Here is a 24,247-nt window from a genome sequence, read left to right on the forward strand (position 1 = left end):
CCCTCCACCAACCCGGAAGAAATACTACAACAGATCCCATCCTGTTTTACCAAAAAAAGTGCTACAGCTGCATTCGAATGTTTGCACCGTGCAGGATTTAGTCTGGACAAGAGGTTTGGACCAAATGACTGAGGGAGGAGCAACAGATCTCAATATATAGACGATATACTGAATAATAAATGCATGTATTTGACATAAAAGCCATATAAATTAGATAATGTCGCCTTGTAGAGATTAACTGCATAGGTACGTAATTATTATTAATATGGGCTCGTAATTTAACTCGAATCAGACCGAGGAGTGAGTCATAATAAAGAAGAATTCATCAAAGTCAAAGGGCAAACAGTCAGACAGTCTTTGCCTTAGAACGATAATTATACATCACACATTATAATTCACCAGAGGGTAAATCTTTTACACTGCAGCCGTATATTAACCCTCAGGGAAACTGCGGCTGCCTCACATTCACAAGACAGGAATTTTAATTAGCACCCTCTGTACTTTAGCTGATTGTTTCATATGAGAGAAGATTATGTTGAATAAGCTGTTCAAAATGAAAGGGGAAACGCTCATGTTGTTAAACTCCATTGGTAACCGAGAAATGTCTTCATTTAAGACCAATCAATTATCAGTCAAAATGGATTTTGTATAGCCCATATTCACAATTTGTCAATTTGGTACGACATCCTCTGCCCTCAACCCTCAGCAAGAGTGAGGAAAAACTACCAAAAACCCTTAATAAACGTTAATAAAATGACAATTATTTACAACATCCATGAGTAAAGACAGTGTCCAATATGAATGGATGTGTGTTAAGTATTTATGCAAAAGAAACTGTCTGACAGAGATTGAGGGAGCATCAAGACAAATAATGATATACTCATCCATTTTTATCCAAGTCAAGAGCCTTACCATCAGCGGTGTGAGGTTTTAGTGAATAACTCCATGGGAAAAAGCTCCTGGCCGAAAGGCATCCATTATCCTGGTTTAACCAAACAGCGACACTTTGACCCTTAGGGAAGTGACTGCTCTTCCTGCAGAAAACCAGAATTTCAACTCACAAACTACAAATTAAATAGAAAACGCAGACAGTATTGAGGCCAATCGTCATTAAAACTTGCCCTCTGGTGCTGCTGTCGCCTTCATCAAGTGGTGTCACTTTTTTGCCTCTGTTTTTGAACAAGCCATGGAAGTGAAGGCTTCTTTTTTTTTAGGTTTGAAGGCATTCAGACTCAAGTTTTTAGTATTTCACTGCCTTCAAAAACAGGATATGAAACTGGCTCCTGTATTCAACATCCCTGTCCTCTTTTTCTATTTTTAGTGATCCAGCAATCTGTTTCCTGAACTTATCCGACTGTATTCATCAAAGCTGCTTTGTGTTCCCAGATGCTTATCAGGTCAATTGATGCAATTCTAAATGATGAGACAGTTATCTGCAAAACATTATTTAAAACAAAACATTTGCTTTTTTTCTGTCAAAGAGGAAAAACGGCTGATCCTTGACGAGTTTAATTTACCGTGAAATATACCTGCGGCATGCTCAATAAACTGGTTAGGTCAGTTTGACAGGGGGCCATAACTTCTGCCTGCTTTCATTGGCCACCACTTTCAAACATACCATCCATCCTGAATGACCTCAGATCCATTTAAGGACTTGTCATTTAACGCTTAGAACAGAGAGGAAAAAGACAAAAATGTTGAGAAAAGAGAGTGGCGAAGAAAATTGTCTCCTCTTTTCCACCACGAGCAAACGGCGAAATCTTTACGGCAAATGGGAGACTCTCGGCTACAGGAGGCTATAAACAAGATGTCAACAGTATTGCTCACTATTACCTGTTCCATCAGGGGAGTGTTTAAATGTCTTCACTGCGGGCATAACCTTTTTTTCATCACGATTTATTACCAGAATAAGAGAAGCACTTGGGAGTGCTCAGGCTATTGCCATTGCCAGGCAGAGCGTAGCTGCCTGACTCAGTGAGTTCATTTTCTTCACTTGATACTAATTTATTGACTGCTCATTCACAGGGAAGGTAAATTCTGTTTTTGATTGGCGGTGCAGTCCAGGGGGCAACTCTGAGAAAGATTCACTGAGGCCAAAATGTGAGGAGCACGATACGGCGTCCCTCTACTATCTTAGAGAAGCACATGCAAATTGGCTGGTGTCCGCGTCACTGCCAAACTCCTGTTGCACAAAATGAATTCAGCCCGGAGCCATGTATCATTTTTATGACTCAACGTTCTACCTGCACAGACAAAAACCACTGTGCCGACTTGATGAGATGTGAATAGCAATACAGCTGCACTTCTAGGTCAGGTCGGGCTGAACGTATTCAGGAAGCAAGAAACGCCACAGTGAAAGATTGAATATGTGATACACACACAGCCTATTTGCATTCTCCCCTGACAAGCTTGCCTTCTTGTATTAGTCATTATACATCTGCAAAAGGCTTTCACAACCTTGGCTTTCTTTTCTTTTTTTTTACTTATTACTTTTTCTACTTACAGTCTGTAATTATATCGTTGGAGGAGAAAATCCACTGTAGCTTCACCAAATCCACTTTAAAGCTGTGAAGGATTGGATTTGATAAAGCAGTATGCTCCCTGTTATTCTTTTTAAAATAAATAAATAATAAATATATCCTTTGTGCAACATGCTGGTAGAATAGAGAAGCAGGCCTGGGACTTTGAGTTGTAGTTTAGGGAGGCCAATACTTCACAGATACACCCTTGAGCAAGGCATCACTGTACAAATTTGTTTAACAGTGGCGTAAGGCTAAAGTGAATGACACCAGGTTCGCTCAGTTATCTGTCTATAGATTTTCTTTCTGCTTTGACGTATAGAGTTTGCACATGCTTTAAATGTTTCAAATTCTTTGACTACTACGAGTGAAATGCCCTCACATGCATCTCTCTCTTACCACACACACTAATACATATTCAAGTAATCTTTCTATCAATTTAAAAGGTCCTCACACTTGGCCTTGCACATGCATGCACTCGCACACGTGAGATATCCATTCCCATCAAAAACATTGACACATATCCAACACCAGTCTATGGTTCGCTGACAACGATCAATAAAGTGTTGCTGGGGGCTGTGCCGGGCTTACATGTTTGGTTCGACTCCTACCCCGGAGTCATTAGAGCAGAAGACTCCACCAACTGGCTCACATAATGTGCTTTTAAATGACACCCCTAAGAGCATGTATGCATATGTGTGTGTCGGGTTGAAAATCCGCTGCCGAGAGCAGCTTCCCCTCGTTTGACAGATGAGCTGTGTGTAGCAGCCAGATGTGTTTAGACTATAAGTTGCTGTACAGGTGGTTGAAAAACTCTTACTTTGATGTCACTGGTCCCAGCCGGCTGTCGGCCTCGTACAGTAAAGGATGTGTTCATAAGGAAGGGGGTGTGTGGGTCCGGTGCCTCACAGTTACCGCTCATGGTTTAACTTCACCCATAAAACATTCATATCTGTTTGCAATTGAGCTCGCACACAGTCTCTAGATATACTTTATTCATGGAGCTGGCAGCGGCGGTAGGCCAGTGCTGAAATATAAATGAGACATTTGGAGAGACCTTCCTCTGAATCAGCATTTCCCCCAGCAAGTGTGGTCCTCTAGTCACCATCAGACACGACAAGGACAGTAAAGATGCCGTAAAGTGACTGTGTGTGTGGCTCTCAAACGCACACCAAACACCAGCATCCTCGGTTCACCAAGGTCTCCACAGCAGCAGCAGCCGCAGCAGGAACAGCTCAGAGGGCACCGTGTTGAATTTGAATGTGGTACATCTTTGTTGTGTGGAGATGTGTGGATGCTGACAGGGCCCTCCCTGGTGGGCCAGTGCAGATTGATGGATATGCTAGAGGCGCGCTCCCCTTTAAGGTGTTTGTGCGAAAACCTGTGACTGAGAGACAAGAGAATTACCATGTACCTCCCAAGGCCTGGGATTCTACTCTAATCAAAGAGCAGATAACCGGAGGCCACTTCAGCCTGCAGTGACGCTGACAGGAGAGCGTGTTCAACTTCACCTGAACTACTTTATAGATCCCTGTCATGGACGCTTTTTCACATTCAATGATTCACACGAGGTCCTAGCAAGTTCCGTTGTTGTTATAAATGTATTTAAATAGTAAATATTTGGCCGTACAGTGTTCTGCTTCAGGATATCACAACCTGTGGGGTTGCAGGGATCAAGGAATTTATCTGAACTGGATAAGGACTAAGAGACTTCTCCCTCTTTTGACTATGGCAACTTTCAGATTCAGAAGAAATAATATGTGTGTAAATTAAATTAAGACTGGACCTATAATCTTTAGAGTAACAGGTTTCAAGCTGTTGGATGATGCGCCAATATCATTACACTCTGAATGGAGAATACATTTATTATTTAAAACACCTGACGTGCTCCTGGATCACAATGCAGGTCATCTGAAGAAGCTCTTCTGCACTTCAACATCTCTATGTCTGTGTGATCTACTGAGCGGGCCACATGGCTTTCATAGTGCTGCCACAGATAGAAATATTTTCAGGGAGCAAAACTCCATCATGAAGTAGAACTTCAGATTCTTTGAGAAGAAGCATATTATTCTAAAAAAAATTGGTTTCAAGTATTGGAAAGGTTGTGTAATCCCATGGGTGAGATTGGAAAAATAGTTTATTTTTAAAAAAAAATTATCCCGGTCCTAATTGTGATATTTACTGTATATTTAGGATAAAACATATAAAAAGGCACATAAATTAGAAGAATGAGATTCAAAAAGGATATGGGCTCCATGGAAAAATTTTAAGATCATAATTAATCAAAAAGCGATCAATAAGAGGCTGTAGGCACAGAAGTAAGATACAATCAATGTTGAGTATGAAGAAAAAGTCCACCCTGTGCAACTTTAGCGGACGGTGAAGCAGCTTTATCATCAGCATATCAAGTCCCACGAGGAACTAAAAAAGTAATTGTCTTTACCTCAATTATATGATCCTCCTTTTTTCAGTTTGCATAGCTCTCTGGGTGCAGAACCTCCCCTGAAGCACGAGGTGGCAGTAGCACTCCACTAACAGTCATGCCTGAGCCTGCAGGTTGTACTTGCTTTACAGATGACAGAGACTCAGGTTAGGGTTAGTTTAAGTTCCCAGGAACAAATATGTGGAGTCCCTGAAAGTGTGTTGTGTGCAACATATAACAGTGTAATATAGTTACATCACTGACATGTTTATTAGAGACCTGATATGCACCTGATGGTCGAAAGAACATTAATTTGTCTTTCTGCGCATTTTCAATAGCCTTAACATGCCATAAACAAACAAATATAACTAAACCCCAATAACAATACACACACAAGCAAAAACAATTTAAAAAATAATTTAATTCAAATAGATCTAAATAAAGAACACTACATTCACTATTTTCTTGACCTTTAGCAACTGACCACAAAAAGATGCATGTTCCGATGATTATATAAAATATGGCTCCATTATTAAATTCACATATGAATGTATCCTTGCCTGCATGCTGCAATGATGTAGCCTTAAGGTATGAAACATGGAATAAAGAAATAATGGTCTAAAATAAGATAATGATCTTGAAATCAAGAAATCTAATACATTGCCCAAATAGATCCTATATTCCTCGTGGACAAGTGCAATGTACTGTTTTCTAGAATGAGTTGACTATATCTAATTAGAATTTCCCCATGGGATCAATAAATCATATTAAGAAATCAAAATTAATTTGTATATTATGTTTTACATTAATAATTTGCATTGGCAAATAACTAAAGTGATTGCGTAAAATCGCATCTGAAATTATATCGTAATGTAAGTGTAAAGTTTAAATAGTATTTAAAAAGTACAGGAAATGTATGACCTGGTGTTTGTAAGTCTCCTTATATTAAATAAATAAAAACGTCTGTATTGGTTAAAAAGTGGTGTCAGGTGCTTTATGTCCAGCGTTGTGAAAAGATAAATCTCTTTGTCAACGTTGCTGTTAAAATGTAATCGATCTCTAAATTTAATCTCTAAGAGAATGAATAAGCTCTGACTGACGAGTGAAGGAAACACATCACAAATGCGTTCAAAAAAACAGAAAGTCATGCCACACATATATGACGAATTGAACCACTGGATTGGTTAAGGATTAGAACGTCATCAATTTGCTGACAAGAAAGATATTCTTACTTTTTTAATGCAGTGTTTTTATTTTTTAAGTAATTCTGGAAATCTTTCACTTGACCCAAACATCCAGCAGCAGGGATTGCCTCCTCACCGACCAATGAGGATTGCCAGAGAGCAGGGCAGCTCACCTGCATGTGGATATAAACCCAGGATCTTGGAGAAGTCCTGTCATCGACTCGATCAAACAGCAACCATGAGGTCTCTGGTCTTCGTTCTGCTCATCGGAGCTGCTTGTAAGTGTCCAATTGACTTGCTTTCTAATAGAAGCCAATTCTTCTCCTTATAGTAAGAACAGCCTTGGAGGACGACAAGATCGTCGGAGGGTATGAGTGCACGCCTTATTCCCAGGCCCATACGATGTCTCTGAACTCTGGCTACCACTTCTGTGGAGGCTGCCTGGTCAACGAGAGCTGGTTGTGTCTGCTGCTCACTGCTACAAGTCATAAGTTTCTCCTTGATGCTATGAAGACAACATTTTTCATGCAGGAATCATTGTGTTTACACAGTATCATGAAACTTGCATTTAAAACCCTCATCTCTCTCCTTTGCAGACGTGTGGAGGTGCATATAGGTGAGCACCTGTCAGGGTCAATCAGGGAACCAAGCAGTATGTCAGCTCCTCCCGTGTCACAGGCCTACCCAGCTACGACTCCTGGAACATCGACAACGACATCATGCTGTTCAAGCTGAGCAAGCCCGCCACCCTCAACCAGTACGTGAAGACTGTGGCACTGGCCAGCAGCTGTGCCCCTGCTGGCACCATGTGCAAAGTCTCTGGATGGGGCAACACCATGAGCTCCAGTGAGTAATATTCCTGCATTGTTCTTTCAATGTCTGCAGTGCAACTCCTTCTAAATCTGTCTTGTTTTTCAGCCGCTAACGGCGACAAGCTGCAGTGCCTGGACATCAACATCCTGTCTTTTAGCGACTGCAATAACGCCTACCCTGGCATGATCACCAATTCCATGTTCTGCGCTGGATACCTGGAGGGAGGAAAGGACTCTTGCCAGGTGTGAAATATAATGGTCAGGCAGAATGACTATATGTATACTTGGAATTACATAATAAACTGAATCCTCTTAATCTCTGCTTGTGTCCGGGTGACTCTGGTGGCCCTGTCGTGTGCAACGGTGAGCTGCAGGGTGTTGTGTCCTGGGGCTACGGATGTGCTGAGATGGGTAATCCTGGTGTCTACGCCAAGGTAACTTTCCAAAGAGAAAGATATTTAATCCACAGTGAGACACTGTTGAGCTGATCTAACTCTGATTCTTCTTCTTCATCAGGTCTGCCTCTTCAACGACTGGCTGGAGACCACCATGGTTGAGCTACTACTACAAAGTTCAGTAGAGCAGCTCAACATCATTTGCTGTGCTCCTTCTTTTGCAATTGACAAATAAAATCTTTCAAAGCTGAATATTGAGTCTTGTTTGAAATTCTTGAAATGTTCTTCAGAAAATAGTTGTTGAACACATCCTTGTTAAAAATGTATTGTAAATCAGTGCAATTACAGAAGAGTCAAACACACTGAAGTTAGAGATGAATGTCTGGTTCCTTTGAAAAAATAAATAAAGAATTACTATCATTGGAAAAGTATAGGAAATGTATGACCTGGCGTTTTTAAGTCTCTTTACATTATATTTATCAAGAATTATTGACAAACATCACATAATTCAAAAGCAAAGCTAATAGACAAATAAAAACCAAGCCCAGAAACAGTTTTCTAAAACTGTTAACCAATAACCTGGAATAAATGATGAGGAAAATATAAAAGTGGTGTCATCCCTTTCCATTTTCTAAAATATTGTTTTATAATTTTTTCCAGCAAACATCGGCCGCTCAGAACAGCTGACGTTGCAAAACAGATCCAAAATATATTTTTTATAAATCAACAATCAATCGAAATTAAACTCCATAACATCCAAGGTATCTATGGATCTGTATCATATTAAAGGGAAACTTTTATAATAAAACAAAATAAAACAAAATAGAACAAATATCTCCCGGTGAAAAGGTGGCGACACACGCAACACAGCAACGTGGATGACGTTGCTGTGGATGACGACACATGTGAAAGGCAAACTCCTTACATATACAAAGGCACAAACACATTAATAAAATGAATATATATTCTGTCATATAATAGACATATTCTTTTATATAATAGACATCAGAGAGCCAACAGCATAAAAGGATGAAAACCCACTGTAGAGGTGTAAAGCACCTTGCAACACCAGTAACCAACTAGAGTCTACTCTAATTGAGTAGACTCTAGTTGGTTACTGGTGTTGAAAACAAAGTCTTGTCGGTTACTGGTGTTAAAAACAAAGTCTTGTCCACACTAAAACCTGAGGTATCATCAGAAGACACAAGCAAATCTACAGTGATGACTTCACATAATTTCAGAAGCTATAGTCTTCAGGACACTGAGAAGGCAATTAATAAGAGACCTTTTCAGGAATCTCACTCGGACCTGGCAGAGGTAAATGTGTTTCTTAAGATACTAAAAGATATAAACAACTCGTACAAGACACACCTACAGATTTAGAATTGAAATGACAACAATCTGAAAATGTATAAATTATGAAAAAGTTTATAAAACAAATAATTAATGAGAAAATTATTATGTTTTGTTAATTTTGTCGAGTTTGTTCCGCTACACAAGCAGACGAGTAAAATAAACATGTTAAGGATTTGATAAATAACAACTTTACAAATGTTCTTCAAGAATGAACATGAATGAACAACCAACTAATTATAAGTTTACGTTTCAGGCTTCGCTGAGCTCGCCAGACTCTCCTCTTCAGGACATTATGAATGAAAGTGAAAAGGGAATTTTGAATGAGACTGAAGAGGAACGTGAGGAGGAGATTGCATATGAATCTGAGGAGGACATCGAAGAGGAACGTGAGGAGGAGATTGCATATGAATCTGAGGAGGACATCGAAGAGGATCTTGAGGGGGAGATTGCATATGAATCTGAGGAGGACATCAAAGAGGATCTTGAGGGGGAGATTGCATATGAATCTGAGGAGGACATCGAAGAGGATCATGAGGGGGAGATTGCATATGAATCTGAGGAGGAGATCCAAGAGGAATTTGAGGGGGAGATTGCGTATGAATATGAGGAGGAGATCAAAGTGGAACTTGAGGGGGAGACTGCAGATGAATCTGAGGAGGAGATTGAAGAGGATCTTGAGAGGGAGATTGCATATGAATCTGAGGAGGAGATCAAAGAGGAACTTAAGGGGGGGATTGCATATGAATCTGAGGAGGAGATCAAAGAGGAACTTGATGGGGAAACTTTGCAGGAATATGACTATCCCTCTGACTTCGAGGAGGTAAGCTTGTGACATCAGATACAAAAAGATTTAACAACTCCTACACAAGAGTGTAGAAAATGTAAATTTGAATTAATTATTAATTCCTTAACAAATAATTAATGAGCAAATTATTATCTTTTCTTAATAACAATCCGTTTTCCTTATATGTGTATCTCTTCTCATTGCATTCAATGTATTATTCATTCAAATTCAATAATTTTGTGTTGTCTGTATCATTTACCTGTAATCTTGTCAAGTTTGTTCAGCTACACAAGCAGACGAGTAAAATCAACATGTTAATGATAAATGATAAATAACAACTTTACAAATGTTCTTCAAGAATGAACATGAATGAACAACAAACTAATTATTAGTTTACGTTTCAGGCTCCGCTGAGCTCGCTAGACTCTGCTCTTCAGAACCTTACGAATGAAATTGAAAAGGGAATTGTGAAGGAGACTGAAGAACGTGAGGAGGAGACTGAAGATGAACCTGAGGAGGAGATCCTAGAGGAGTTTGAGGGGGACACTGCAGATGAATCTGAGGAGGAGAACAAAGAGGAACTTGATGGGGAAACTTTGCAGGAATATGACCATCCCTCTGACTTCGAGGAGGTAAGTCTGTGACATCAGATACAAAAAGATTTAACAACTACTTCACAACAGTGAAGAAAATGTAAATGTGAATTATTTATTAATTCATTTAACAAATAATTAATGAGCAAATTATTATCTTTTGTTAATAAAAATCAGTTTTCCTTAGACGTGTAACTCTTCTCATTGCATTCAATATTATTCTTTCAAATTCAATAATTCTGTGTTGTCTGTCTCATTTACCTGAAAATCTGTAGAGTTGGAATGTTTACATTACAGTATATTACATTTCATTTATCTGATGCTTTTATCCAAAGCAATTTACAATAAGTGCATTCCACCATGAGGGTACAAACCCAGAACAACCTATAATTTTGTCGAGTTTGTTCAGCTACACAAGCAGACGAGTCAAATCAACCTGTTAATGATTTGATAAATATGCTAATTTAACAAATCTTCTTCAAGAATGAACATGAATGAACAACAAACTAATAATAGTTTTATATTTCACAGTTCACTGAATCGGAGCCATCAAATAAAATTGATCTCCAAAAAGACCTCCTGAAAGAAGGAGGCGCCAGAACTGCTCTTGAAGTGAACGTGAACAGTGTAAAACGAGTTCGATCTCAATTGGAAGATCACCTAAAGAAGGTGGAAAGGGCTGATAGCAGGTCAGGGGAAGACCACCAGCATCATGAAGATCAACAGCTGACTTCTGAGAGCAAGACGCCAAGAAGCAGACTTGAAGATGCCCTAAACCAGCAGCAGAAGGATGCAGACAAACTGGACAATCTGACCCAGGAAAACCAACAGCTGGCCTCTAAGAACAAGAGGCTACAAGGTGAACTGGAGGATGCTCTAAGAGAGATGAAGCTCGCTGGTGACGTTGCCTTATCGGAGCAATTGGTGACCAGAGATAAACTAGACTCTCTGATGCGTGAAAATCAACAAGTTGCCTCTGTGAACAAAAAGCTACGAAGTGAACTTGCCGATGCTGTACGTGAGAGACATGTGGCCGACATCCCCAAGCAGCGTGAACTGGACGATCTGACTGAGAAAAATCATCACCTGGCTTCCAAGAGCAAGACGGTACAAGGTGAACTTGAGGATGCTCTAAAAAATATAAGAGTTGCTAGTGAAGCTGCAATGATCAAGCACCAGGAGTACTCAGCTAAACTGGAAAATGTGAAGATGGAGAAAAAACAAGTTGTCTCTGAGAACAAGAGGCTACAAGCTGAACAGAAGGATGCCGTACAGCAGCACCAGGAAGACAGAGAAGCTTGCAGCAGACTTGAGGAACAAGTGAAGAAGGAGAAAGCCAGGTCCTTGCAACTAAAAAAGAAATTAGAGAGGCTAAAGAGAGGCTCAGCGGACATAGAGTCCCTGAAGTATGACAAGGAAACACAATGCCTGCAGAACAACGATATCACGGTTAAACTCGAGGCCATGGAAGCAAAATATAAAGAAACTATGTCGCAGAAAGATGAAATTAGATTTAAGAATCAAGCCATCATTGTTAAAAACCAACAGCTGGCTTCTGAGAACAAGAGGCTACAAGCTGAACAGAAGGATGCTGTACGGCAGCACCAGGAAGACAGAGAAGCTTGCAGCAGACTTGAGGAACAAGTAAAGAAGGAGAAAGCCAGGTTCTTGCAACTAAATAAGAAATTAGAGAGGCTAAAGAGAGGCTCAGCGGACATAGAGTCACTGAAGTACGACAAGGAAACACTATGCCTGCAGAACAACGATATCGCGGGTAAACTCGAGGCCATGGAAGCAAAATATAAAGAAACTGTGTCGCAGAATAATAACATTTTCTCTAAGAATCAAGCCATCATTGTGAAAAACCAACAGCTGGCTTCTGAGAACAAGAGGCTACAAGGTGAACTGGAGGAACATGTGAAGAAGGAGAAAGCCAGTCTCTTGCAACTAAATAAAAAACATTTATATAATATAGCGAGGCTAGAGAGAGGCCCAGCAGACACAGAGGAACTGATGTATGACAAGGAAACACACAGGATGGAGAACAAGTATATCACGGTTAAGTTAGAGGCCATGGAGGCCAAATATGAGCTATTAGTTGAAAGAGACAGAGCTCACTCTCGGCGGAATGAAGAACTCCTTGCACAGAAATACGATGTCCTCTCAAAGAATCAAGCCATCAAGCTCCAATATATAGTCGATGAGCTCAGGACACAACAGTCAGAGAGCAAGAAGAAATAGGCCCAGCTCGAAGACACCAAACGTCAGGAGCAGATACAAAGGGCCGTCTTGGAGGAGAGACTTAGTAACACCACCTCCACTCTTGAAATAGAAAAGAAGAAAACCATTCAGTTTGCCTATGCTCTTAAAACAGAAAGGGCCAAAAGTAAGAGATACAGTTTTGAGCTCACGGAAGCCAAGATCAATCAAGTAAAATTGCAGGAGCGGCAGCATTTGAGTCCATCCCTCCACAACCTCTGACAACCTGCACAAGAAACATCTTCCCCTACGAATTGGGACTGCCCTTCAAGAAACCTGCCACGTCAGTAGTGGTCATTGTAAACAGATGAGTCAAACGTTTTGCCTTGAATGTCATTGTAATAAAAATGGTTGAGATCTTATATAAACCTATGTTATGTTTTGAAGTTACTAGAGTCACAAATCAATAATTTCCAAATAAAATCTTTGCAAATGCAGGTGAATCAATAACATTTGAAACTGAAAAGTTTGGCTGCTCGGCCTTATTTCACGTCTGAATCAACAGCTCACAGCTTCAGGCTGCGAGCAGTGGTCTGTAGAGAACATGCTTTGTTATTAGCGGAGCAGTTAGGTTCAGTTCCTTGCTGCTATACGCTGGTTCTATCAAGTGCATCATGAGTCTTCCAAGAGGGCTGGTGCGATATGAAATTATGTGAAAATACGGGATTATAATGCAAATAAAAAAGATCGCTAGCATGCTAAAATTTGCGCATCGCAACCTTTTGTTTTAAGGTTGTTGGGAAATTACCATAATACATTGAAATGATATCAAACTTAAGACATTATATTCAACCTTATTAATGGAGGAAATACTACACTTGTGGGTACCTCTCCCAGCTTGCCGGTGATTTACGAGGCATTGTGGGTACCCCTGGGTTTGAAGTGAGGGTCACAAAAATATCAGTTCTAACGCCTCAGTCCCAACAGGTATTGGGACAACCTACCCATTCACCTTAACACAGGAATACGAAGGGGAAGGGCTAAGGGGTGAAATGCGATTGGGCCTTAAGAAGATGTTTTTTTTTAGTCTATTGCCTTTTTAAATGAACTTGTCTTCCATATCATGACTGACAACAACGGAATTTCCCTGTTGTGTGGAACAGTAAACTTTTATCTAATTGTGTCTTATCTTGAATTAATTTTGGATCACCTGAAAGAAATTGCTTGAAAACAAGTTTCAGCCACGTCACACCGACTCAATGTTTGATTCTAAAGCTTTAAAGCTCTTCATGATTATATTTTAGATCTTATAAAACTGAATGAGCTTTTAACTCCTCGACCTCCGTCATGACCGGATGAAAGTGCATCCTCACTATTGATGAAGAAAACGTGATATTTACTCTTTAAACAATAAATCCAGGTCTGAATCTGGGTAATAGACTGGTAGGAATCTGATAAATCTGGGTTAATACCAAGAATATCGCTGTATTGAAGTCAGAGAAGCGATGGTTTGAAGCATCAATCAACTAACTTATGTCGAAATAAACAATTTGTTTTACAGAATAGTCACAAATCTGCATAAGAGCCTGAATAGCAGGGATTTTATTTTTGATAAATATGAGTAAAATATGTCTAACACGATATATTTGTTTACAAAAAGGCAAAGATTCCGAAGATGAAAGTGTTCAGTTACCCATAAACTTAATTTTAAATAAATATTCATGAAATACAACTAACATACAAGCAAAGACATTTTAGTTAAATCTACAATATAAATAAATAAACATTAAATTAATACAAATATATAATTAAATTATATCCAAGTATGCCTTCCAGTTGCTGCTTTCCGTTACAACAGTCTATAAGAAAACTTAGGAGGGATATAAGATGAGATGAGCCCAAACCTAAGCCTTTAATTTCAGCTGCTAAATCAGTAAGATTGGCTCCCACTGTTAGCAGACATGCTACATGCTCTGACTTACTAAAGGCATGCACGTATCAGTATGCAAGATACAACAGCAAAATCCTTCTGACAATTAAAGCCAAGCAAGACAATCTCCTTGTTAACAAAGTGGAAGCTATTTCTGCAAGCTAGTATGACCAGACAGGCAGCTGTCGAAATAGCCACTCTTAAATTGCCACGCGAGGATGAAAAACCTCAATCAGAACTTGCAGCTTTCCAAATAACTAAGGGAATAGTCATTACTCCAGACGTTTTCATATTGTAGCTTGTTCAAGCTATGTCCTATGTGCAATGTGGGAAAACGAGTTCAGGTCAAGTCTGCTGGATGCCTACAACGTGCCAGGGTTTATCAATGCAAGGCAGTGCAGCGCTGCTGTCCAAACCGGGACAGTTAAAATAGGATGCTGTATATAATATACATATTATAGTCCTATTATACATTTATGAGTACACTGAAATAATGTTTTGTTTTGTTTGTCTATTTTTGTAAATCAATATAATCAAAATATAATGAAAATGATTTTAAATTTTAAAACATTATTATTATTGTGACGCTCTCTTATCCGGAAGTGAATTGATTGCACATCCGGTTGAAGTGTTGTTTACATCCGGATGGTGGACGCTGAAGTCTGAAGTGTTTTAGTGAGAAAACTGGATTCACATCGAGGAGATCCGCAGTTTTGATGTGTTATCGGTACAAATGGCTTCTCAGATCCCCATAACCGTCAGAGCCCAGCCGGCAGCCGCCTCCTCTGCCGCTCTCCGGGGGAAGAAACGTCCCGGCAGCCCTGCGGTCTCAGCCGCTCCACAGGCCCCCGGGTGCGGCAGCAAGAAGAAGAAAGCCCCGCTGATAGTGACACCGACCGCACCGACACAGGTACAACACCCACTACCACCAAAGAAAGAAGCGAGAAAAAAGACTGAACCTGAATATGTTCGTGTTATCGTCTAAAACACGTCGTATTCGTCATGAAGGCAGTCACAGAAGGCACAAGAAGTCAATAGTCCTCACTTTTAAGTCAGTTTGTTTCAATGCGATTATTGTATTTCGATAAATTATCATTTGTTTAATTTCTCCAGTAATATTTAAATTTATAATATTTGGAGATATATGTACAGAGAGGGTAATAATATGATAAGTCTATGACTATTGTAGTATGGTAAACTGCAGTATAACTATCGAGTATTGCATCGAACTCAGAATAACAATATTGATAAAATAAAAACTTAGGGTTAGGGTTACATTTTGTATTGTTGCATGGTTTGGAAACCAATATGTATGCTATAAGAATAGTAGACCTGTTAAAATGACCAGAAATACTCCCTTTGACTGGGCTAAACAATAAACACCTTGGGAAACACAGTGCATATTTAAAACAAGGCTCAACAGTACACACCATTTACATTATAAACATTTAGTACACATCTTAACCCGATTCAAGAATAGGCAGATACAAACAAAAAAATGTTCTATTTTACTTTTCTATATCTTGTTGATGTTTTGTGAAAGTCATGCCAATGTTATGACATTTTTTATTATAATATGATCATTTGTAGACAGTTCCTAAAGAGGGTCAGGACAGTGCAGACCACTCACTCCTGGCTCCAGACACTCCTGAGTCTAATTCAGGGATTCATAGGCTTAATTTTTGTTTTATCAGTATCATTATTGAGAAGCATAACTTTGGATGCATTCTCTGCAAACCTTGTTTATTTGCACAGATTTTTTTTTGCGTTAGTGTTTGGTTGTTTATTTTCCGTGTGTACTAAATTCTGATTAGAGCTTTGCACAAGTCTGTAAAACAACAATATTGAAATACTTCTAAATAACCTTATTCTCTTATCCCCAAATGTGACTGTAAAGCACCGTTCATGCAATACAATATACATTAAATTGAATCTTTAGGTTTCAGCTTACACTGTGTGCAGCCCAGCTTTGGCTTTGTTTACCTTGAAAACACGTGGATGAAGAGCAATGTCAGATCAAATGTGTGAGGATCTGCTGTCTCATGTTTCATCAGATCACCGTAGTAGAGACGGTGCCAGAGGTGAAGGCAGCGGCATCAGTCGACAGTGTTCCGCCACCCGCCACGGAGCCCACTGTAAAGCCTCCTCCATTCAAAGACCCCTCGTTCACGGTCAGTGTCTACGTCCATCTTGGTGTAGGATTACCTGCTTCTATTGCTTCTCAGTCAGTTTATGTTCTCTTGTTCTCTGTCTCTATCTTGGCAGCACTCAGGTATAGGTGGAGCAGCAGCAGGCAAAAAGAATCGGACCTGGAAGAATCTCAAACAGATTCTGGCTTTAGAGCGGACTCTACCCTGGAAGCTCGATGATCCCAGCTGTGAGTGATTATATCCTAGCTGCTACATGTTGTTTATATAGTATGGAAGAATTTAAAAGTAATGCCGACAAACAAATCCATTCAATTAGTTGTAATCAAAGTAAGATTGTTTTAAAATTTTGATTTAAAATCATCTTTTGGTCAGTTGCGGGTTCTGTGTATTGGATTTGAGTGGCATCTAGTGGTAAACAAGCATATTGCGACCAACCCCATGCGTCCCCTACCTGCTGTTACATTACAGGTAACATGAAAGGCCCTCTCTAGTGCCAGTTGTTCTGGGCTACATGGTTGACAACTATGGAGGAACCTGCTCCTGAGGTAGACATAATGGGCTCATTCTAAGGCAGTGAAAACACAATGATACTCAGTTTCAGGTGATTAGACACTTGAAAGCTTAATTATGAGAATTATATTCAATTTCTTCCAATTGACCCTTAAATCTTAGATACTGGACTTTTAAATATGAGACTCGGCCCATAATTGTGTTTTTGTCTGTATACAAAGTATTTCAATGGATGATCCTTTTGTACTTACAGACTACAGCATAGATGCCCCTCCCTCCTTGAAGCCAGCCAAAAAATACTCTGACATCTCTGGACTTCCTGTGAGTATAGTGGTAAAACTGTGATTTAACAATGAACATTATTATTTGAGCCAAGTCGTGAAATGTCTCGTCTTTCCTTAGGCAAACTACGCGGACCCACAGACAAAACTACGCTTCACATCCTGTGAGGAGTTCTCGTACATCCGCCTCCTCCCCACTGACGTCGTCACAGGCTACCTGGCCCTTCGAAAGGCATCGTGCATCGTACCCTGACGGCAGAGTGAGCCCTGAACCCGAATCCAACCAGAGCTGAACTCTGTCATTTGAGGCAGCTGTCAGGGAGGCCGGCAGACTCTGAGAGCTCACAGAGGGGAAATCCTCCGCTGAGAGATCCACTGGAAAGATTGTTTCTCACAGTCACAAGTTGAACATCTGCATTGCTGTCGTGAAAAAAGCAGCTTGAGTCATAATTGTTTCTGTGTGACAAGATACACATAAGACAAATGTGTATTTTTTTTCAATTAAGAAAAAAAATAATTGAGTGTTGCTGATTGCTGGAGGTTATAATGTCCCTCGATCAGAAAATGTCCAGTGAACTGGACAAAACCTTACAGGGACAGAAAGTTAATTCTTATTTTTTAAGTTAATTGAAAACACAGCAGTAGGCAATTCCTTTGCATATTGGTTCAAACATATTTCTCGCTTTTCAGGATATTTTTAATTAAGTGATCCTACAAACCCTGCAGCCTGTTAGGGACCGTCTCATTCATTGTGGAGTAGACTGTTGTTTCTCAGGTTCCTAATAGAAGAGTCACTTGTAAGGATTCTGTGTTTCCTCTTGTGGTAGAATATCTGCTTCCAGTGGTGTAAGTGAGTTTTTTCCCTTTCAGAAACAATGTGACTACTCTCATTGGAAATTAATCTGATTGGTTTGGAGAAGAGTCTTTGTCCTTTTTTTTCATTTCGGTTTATTTTGTATGTAAAATTTCATAATAAAGACAACTTGATTTTTCGGTATGTTTCTTTTTCTGTTTCTGTTTCTTTTACAGATCGAAATTGAAAAAAATTCTGTTTTAACAAGTCTCCACTTTCTATTTTGATTCTATGACATTTTGTAAGAACGAATGTTGAACACTGATATTAAACGATTCTCTTGATAACAGAAAACCTCCACATCTGCTACAGCGCTCAGCGTTATCTTGGACCGTCTGTTTAATGCAGCAGCCTGTCTGTATGCAAGCTATGCAAATGTGCCGGTCTCCTTTTATAAGATACACCAAGCAGGCCTTATTTTACATGTGTATGTTAATGTAAAATTGGTTCCACACGGTTTTTAATTCCACTGCTGCATTTGATGTATGATTTGCTCTCCAACTGGTAGAGTGAGGACGTCTCATTAATCACTGGTGGCAGGCGTCCAGGATCCTTTCCATGGTATATTTAATGCTATTCTTCACAAATTTGATGAATGAGGCCCAATGTCTTTCGTATGTGAATGGTCCATATTATGCAAATGCTGACAATAAAGGCACCTGCACGTCCCCTGAGGGATCGACAAGCGTGCAACCTTCTCAAATCCACTGCTCTAAGTGCTGAGCTGTGAGTCCTTACCTGTTGAGATGGTAAGACTTACTTATCGATCAAATCACTTTTGCTCGATTCATTCTTGATATGTTGTGAATACACATTGCCCAATAGTCTGTGTTGGCACCAATCCCTCTGATCTTTAGAGGCTCCCTCCTGGGAAAATCAAGTTTATAAACATGTTGAACATGCCTGTGCCTTTAATATATTAAGAGACAGTTTGAGCGGATTAAGCAGTCAACACCATGGCTCAGTATTCTCACCTCAAGTGCACGGTCACACTAACGTGAATGCAAAGCAAATATGTCAGGTCAAATTTCACCAAATTTCACCAAAGTGAAGACACACTGATATGCTTCGCCACAGGAAGCAGATGCTTTATTCGCCTCCTCACTCGCACAGATTGGATGTGAACTGGAGGCGAAGGTTCGGCACTGAAACATTCACATATGTTAGACAATGCCCTCATTCAGTCCCCGGTCTGAGTGGCTGGAAAATACTTCACAACTGCAGGTGGTGCTGTGAGGGGAATGGGGAGCAGGGTCTGGGTTATATCAGCAAACTCACAGGTAGTTGGAAGGTTAGATTTAAGCCATTTTAAGACCACAGGGAACGTTGTTCAAAACAAACCTCTTAAATATATAATTTTGAGGAACAAAGAAGAGTTTACGGGGCTGTAACAAGCTACTGGAGTGAGATGTTAAGTGGAATACAAGCAGTAGATCAGCTGTGCTTGGTATTTATAAAGGATGCTAAGGGATGTGTCAGCATTAAAGCTCAAAGCTGTTATATTTGGTCTGATACATGTTACTCCTTATATGACCTCCTGATTGACACTGTTGCACTGGGCAGCAAGTTCCACAACTATTCTCATTTGTGCAGATGGCTGCTCTTACTCATGCCTGAATATAACTTCTCTCAGCTCTGGACTCTGGTGAAGCTGATGGAGGCAGTATAGTATATCTATGAGAGTCACAGCAGCATTTCCATTCCTGCTGTGGCATCAAAACCTCAACATAGTGATTAATGAACGGCGCCGGGGCTTTCTGCTACACAAGCACACCATCCAGTATAGTGTGTCTGTGTGTGCGTGCGTGCATGTGTAGGTGCTTTCGCAGTTTTTTGGAAATCTCTGCACTGAAAAAGAGAAAGGCAAAAAGAAGTGGGTTTATCTGTTTGTTTAGGGTTCGTACAGAGTTCGATAGATGAGCAGTGAAAACTTGCGGCCCACACGTCCTGCAGCGCCACCTGTCTCTGCAGTCACACGTTACCGCCACCTGGGTGCACCAGAGTTCTGCTCACTCTGATATCCAACCTCCCTGAGTGTGTTCGGTGTCCTGCTGTGAATCAGTAACATCGCAGATTCGAGTCCATCGCTGAACAAAGCCGAGGATGCATCCACCTGTACTGAGGATGGAGAGTCTGTATCCGCTCCGTCACAGGTCTGCCTGCCGTCCTCAAATTAGTGCTGTGGGATAAACACTGCCAACTAGTACAAGGCTGCCATAACAAGTCAAGAGAACACAGACGATTCATGTAATTGACTGCATTAATATTAATATGACTGCTACTGTTGCAGTGAAGCCGACAAACACACATTCACAAAAGTGACGGTGCACACCGACAGTAAAATTCATGATACAATATAAAAAAACATGAGCACACTGATTCAAACAGGCTGATGACAATCATTACTAATTCCAAAGTGGGCATGGAAATGGATGCAAGTAATTTGGCTACTCTACAGCTCAACCATATAATAACCATCATTAAGAATTTGATTAGGGGGGGGAGTAAAATGACTCATCTATCTTTGATGGAAGCCTTGGCACCTGCAGCACCGCACAGGATGTGTTTTCAGAGAGTGAGAAAACCAATCAGCGAGTGGCTCCTCTGTCGGTTTTGTTTTCATGTTTATACTTTGCTGAACTTCTGCGGGCAACTTTCTGCTCCACCAGGGAGACACACTCTGTGAACTAATGTCATCTGGGTGCTCATTTAGGTGCTGTCTGCCCTCGGGTTTTTGTCACTGTCACATTTTGGTGATGATGGAGGTGGCGTGGTGTGCTGTATTATGCCTACAGACAGTAATTATAGAGCTTCTCTCACTTTCCCAGTGCAGTGCATGCAGGTTTTTCCCTGGATTACTTTCTACCAATGTCATTGGACAAATTAAAGTTTTGCAGAAGTATGTGGGGGACACGCAGGTCACACTTGATGCACCTTTGGCTCAGTGAACCATCGCAACCAGGGAGAAGCTTTTCCACTCACAACAAGTTGGGGAAAAGCTGTTGATGGAAGCCGTCTTGCATTACTCATCCGACATGTCTTACTCCTTAAAATATATGAGAAAAATGAGAGCTATTGCAAAATCTGAGAAATGGACTCCACCACCAGCTCTGGTAAACTGATCGATAGAGCAGCTCCAGTGCCTGCTGAGCCAGCAGGGGAACTTTCATATTTATGGTTTTGACCTATTGGAAAAGGCGAACTACAGAAGTGAACTTCTTTACTGCCCGTTAACACAGATATAACATTCTGGATCTGTTAGACGCTTCTTCACCACATAAATAATTTTGCTCCAGCAGCTGAGGCACAATATATGGTGGTTGTCAGATCTGCAGTAGCTTCCGTTTAACTCTGAACACCAAGTCACAGACAGGGATCAGAGTTAAACACATGTAGAATGATTTTATTTCACAAAGATTATTCCTGAGCTCACAGACGTGCATCTCCAGGCGAATGTTCCCGGGGAATCCATCAGTGACGAGCTGTTTGCACAGTTGAGGTCTGAAAAACTTCCTGAAACCAACTGTCACGACAGTCACATTCACTTTTTGCAGCAAAAGCCAGTGTGCAGGTATTTGTGACAAGAGGGTGAAGAGCTATCCAGCAGTCTCCACAGACCTCACATAACCTCTGTGTTAGCGATGGGATGGAGTGCAGCTATAATCTGAATCAACTTCATTAAAGCAGCCGGGACAGATCCGCCTCGAGATGAGGGAGGGACCCTCCCGGCGAACCCTTACTCCATGTCTCCCAATTGCATCTGTGGACTCTGCCTGTAAAATAAATATTTTAACGTCTGCAGTGTGTTTATGGATCTCTTGTACCGAGAACCACTTCCACTTTAGAATTCACTTTGCTAGAATTTTGTTCAGAGTACATTTACTATGATTCAGTGTAACAGCATAGACAGCCTCTCCCCTCGAGTGGAGATTTATTGGGCTACAGGCTGGTGTAACAGGCTCCACAATCCCTCCATCTCTCATGCCTCCAGTGTTCGATGCTCACGTATCATTTTCAATGTTTGCATCGATAATTAGTCTTTTATACAATGTAGGAAGGTTGATGTCTGAGTTGTATAGTGAAGGCTTGATAAACTTCATGATTTGTAATAGGATGTAATTTGAATTTTTTTTGCTTATTATTTTAATTTTTGTATCTTTGTATTAATTTATTATGTTTTTTATGCAATCCTGGTTTTATCCATGGACGATGTACTTCTCCCCAATATCCCAGAATGAAGACATTGAATACAATCGTTCCATCTTGGCCCAAAATCATCATCTGGAGCCAGAGTTAGTGGAGAAGTGATCAGGGGATGGAGCTGTGGTACAAGGGTCCTGTCTATCTATGTGCTCGACCCATCAAACTGCAGTCTCAGCTGTCAATCATCCTATTTCTATAGCATCATAAAACGAATTAAAACCAAACTTGCTGGACAAAATTTGCACTCTCATGTAGAGGAGGAAGGACGTATGACCTGTACTGCAGCCAGCCACCAGGGGGCAATCAAGATGCTTTGGCTTCACTTTTGGGGGAGCAGTCATGTCGTCCATGTCTATTTACAATCTATGGTTTTATCCGGCTGTGCAACTAAACTCTGAATACATTTCATGTGGTTTTCAATCTTCATCTGTATGGACTTCAAATTATTTTATTTTAGGATTAGAAGATTTACCTCCTCCTTTTCAATATTATAATATTCAATACTGTCAAGAAAGATGACAAATAGTCTGGTTCATTACACCTAAAAACCAAAGCTTCTCTGAGGATTAAACCAACATATACCATGATTAGCTGAGCTTTAAAGTTGCTTGTATGTGGATTTTGTTACAAATAGATCCCTCTAGCCGTTTCCCCCCATTTCCAGTCTTCATGCTAAGCTAAGCCAACCAGCTCCTAGTTAATCTAACCAGCTACATCTAACTCTCAGCGAGGAAGCACATATGTCTGATCCAAAACTATAAAAGTATCCCTTTAACGTTTTATCCCTTCTTGTGGTTTATCATGTGGTCAACACCAGCAGTGCTTTTAAGCTGTGATTTGCCACCAAACCCTCTTTTTCCCCTCAACATCATCTCAATTTCTTTGTGTGTCGATAATCGCTGCTTGAAGCTATATTTGTTCTTGTATTCTTTCCTTCTTGGGAAACCTTTGCCCTTGGCCGCCTTCATGTGCGCACTTTGTCACCACTTGTGAGATATGTCACTCTCTTAACAGGGACAAACCACACTGGTTTTTAACCATAACGGATCACGGCGCGGCTGCCCACACAATAATACAGTTACACGGTTCATTTAGCTTGGGAAAATGAATAATACAGAAATGCTGATCGCTGCCTCAAGGAGGTTGAATATTCGTTTGTTTCTCTCCTCCCTACTTTAAATGCAGCCTGAGAGAATGTGATGAGATACCAGTTGTTCTTGGGCTGTTGAGGTCAAACAGCAAAGTGTCATCAGATAGCTAATCAACTCATTCAGATATCATTACACTGGGCTAAATCCCTGTTAATCCCACTGAAGATTCAATCAGTGTTCCCTTACAGGTCAGTGTGTTCCTGTGTGTGTGTGTGTGTGTGTGTGTGTGGGTGCACTCATGTGAAGGCATAAGGGACGGAGAGAAAGGTAATTCTTCATGTTGATGGACAATGATTGTCCTTCAATGGGCCACGTTCACCGTCTCCTCTCTGTCCTTCTCCTCTCTCGTGTTTCCTGTCCCGTCCAATCCTATCTCCTGTCTCCTCTCCTTACCTGTCTCCTCTCTCCTCAACCCGCTCCTGTCTCTGTTGGTCAAGGGATCATTGCTCTGCTTTGGTGTTTGACTGATGAATCTTATGCTTATGACACTTTTGTATAATGCTGTGTTTTCCAAAATACCATGCCTCTGCCACAAACGTTATCATTATGGCTCTGAGAATACACAGGATTTTTTATTTTGGTGTCACTCTCGGGGGTAAGGAAACAGAGATTGTATTTTGATTGAAGACCTCGCGTTTCTTCTTTTAATATAAAAAAGCAACTTGTTTTCAAATCTGTGCTTGCCATGCATAGCTCTGCCCGGAAGGTTTTAAATCTAACACAAATAAATAAACTGTTTGTATTTATACTATTGCCTTTCTTGGCCAGGTCGCCCTTGAAGAAGTATTTCTTTATCTCAATGTGACTTTTTCTGGATAACTAAAGGTTAGATGAATCAGTATTTCTGAAAGCACGTGTAACCTGAGGCTTATACCCTGCTGCCCTCAGGGAACTACATTTATTTT

General features: G+C 40.4%; 1 protein-coding gene and 1 pseudogene across 1 annotated transcript; both read left to right on the forward strand.

Annotated features, from left to right (window-relative positions):
* Nucleotides 1–6,722: 6,722 nt before the first annotated feature.
* LOC133964755 (trypsin-1-like) overlaps nt 6,723–24,247 on the forward strand; it is a 147,808-nt pseudogene continuing 130,283 nt past the window's right edge.
* Nucleotides 14,822–18,132, forward strand: ino80c (INO80 complex subunit C). Its single transcript, XM_062400138.1, has 5 exons — nt 14,822–15,104; nt 16,249–16,365; nt 16,460–16,571; nt 17,108–17,175; nt 17,257–18,132. Exons 1-5 carry the CDS (start codon nt 14,928–14,930, stop codon nt 17,386–17,388), a joined length of 606 nt encoding a protein of 201 aa, XP_062256122.1. The 5' UTR covers nt 14,822–14,927; the 3' UTR covers nt 17,389–18,132.

The sequence above is a fragment of the Platichthys flesus genome, chromosome 11 (genome assembly GCF_949316205.1).
Source record: "Platichthys flesus chromosome 11, fPlaFle2.1, whole genome shotgun sequence".
In the NCBI taxonomy this organism is placed as follows: domain Eukaryota; kingdom Metazoa; phylum Chordata; class Actinopteri; order Pleuronectiformes; family Pleuronectidae; genus Platichthys; species Platichthys flesus.

Excerpts from the sequence above, each read along its gene's own strand:
- ino80c (XM_062400138.1), top strand. The coding sequence starts at position 14,928 with ATGGCTTCTCAGATCCCCATAACCGTCAGAGCCCAGCCGGCAGCCGCC. Across the intron at positions 15,105-16,248 it reads CACCGACCGCACCGACACAG|ATCACCGTAGTAGAGACGGT; the intron begins GTACAACACCCA and ends ATGTTTCATCAG. Across the intron at positions 17,176-17,256 it reads CTGACATCTCTGGACTTCCT|GCAAACTACGCGGACCCACA; the intron begins GTGAGTATAGTG and ends GTCTTTCCTTAG.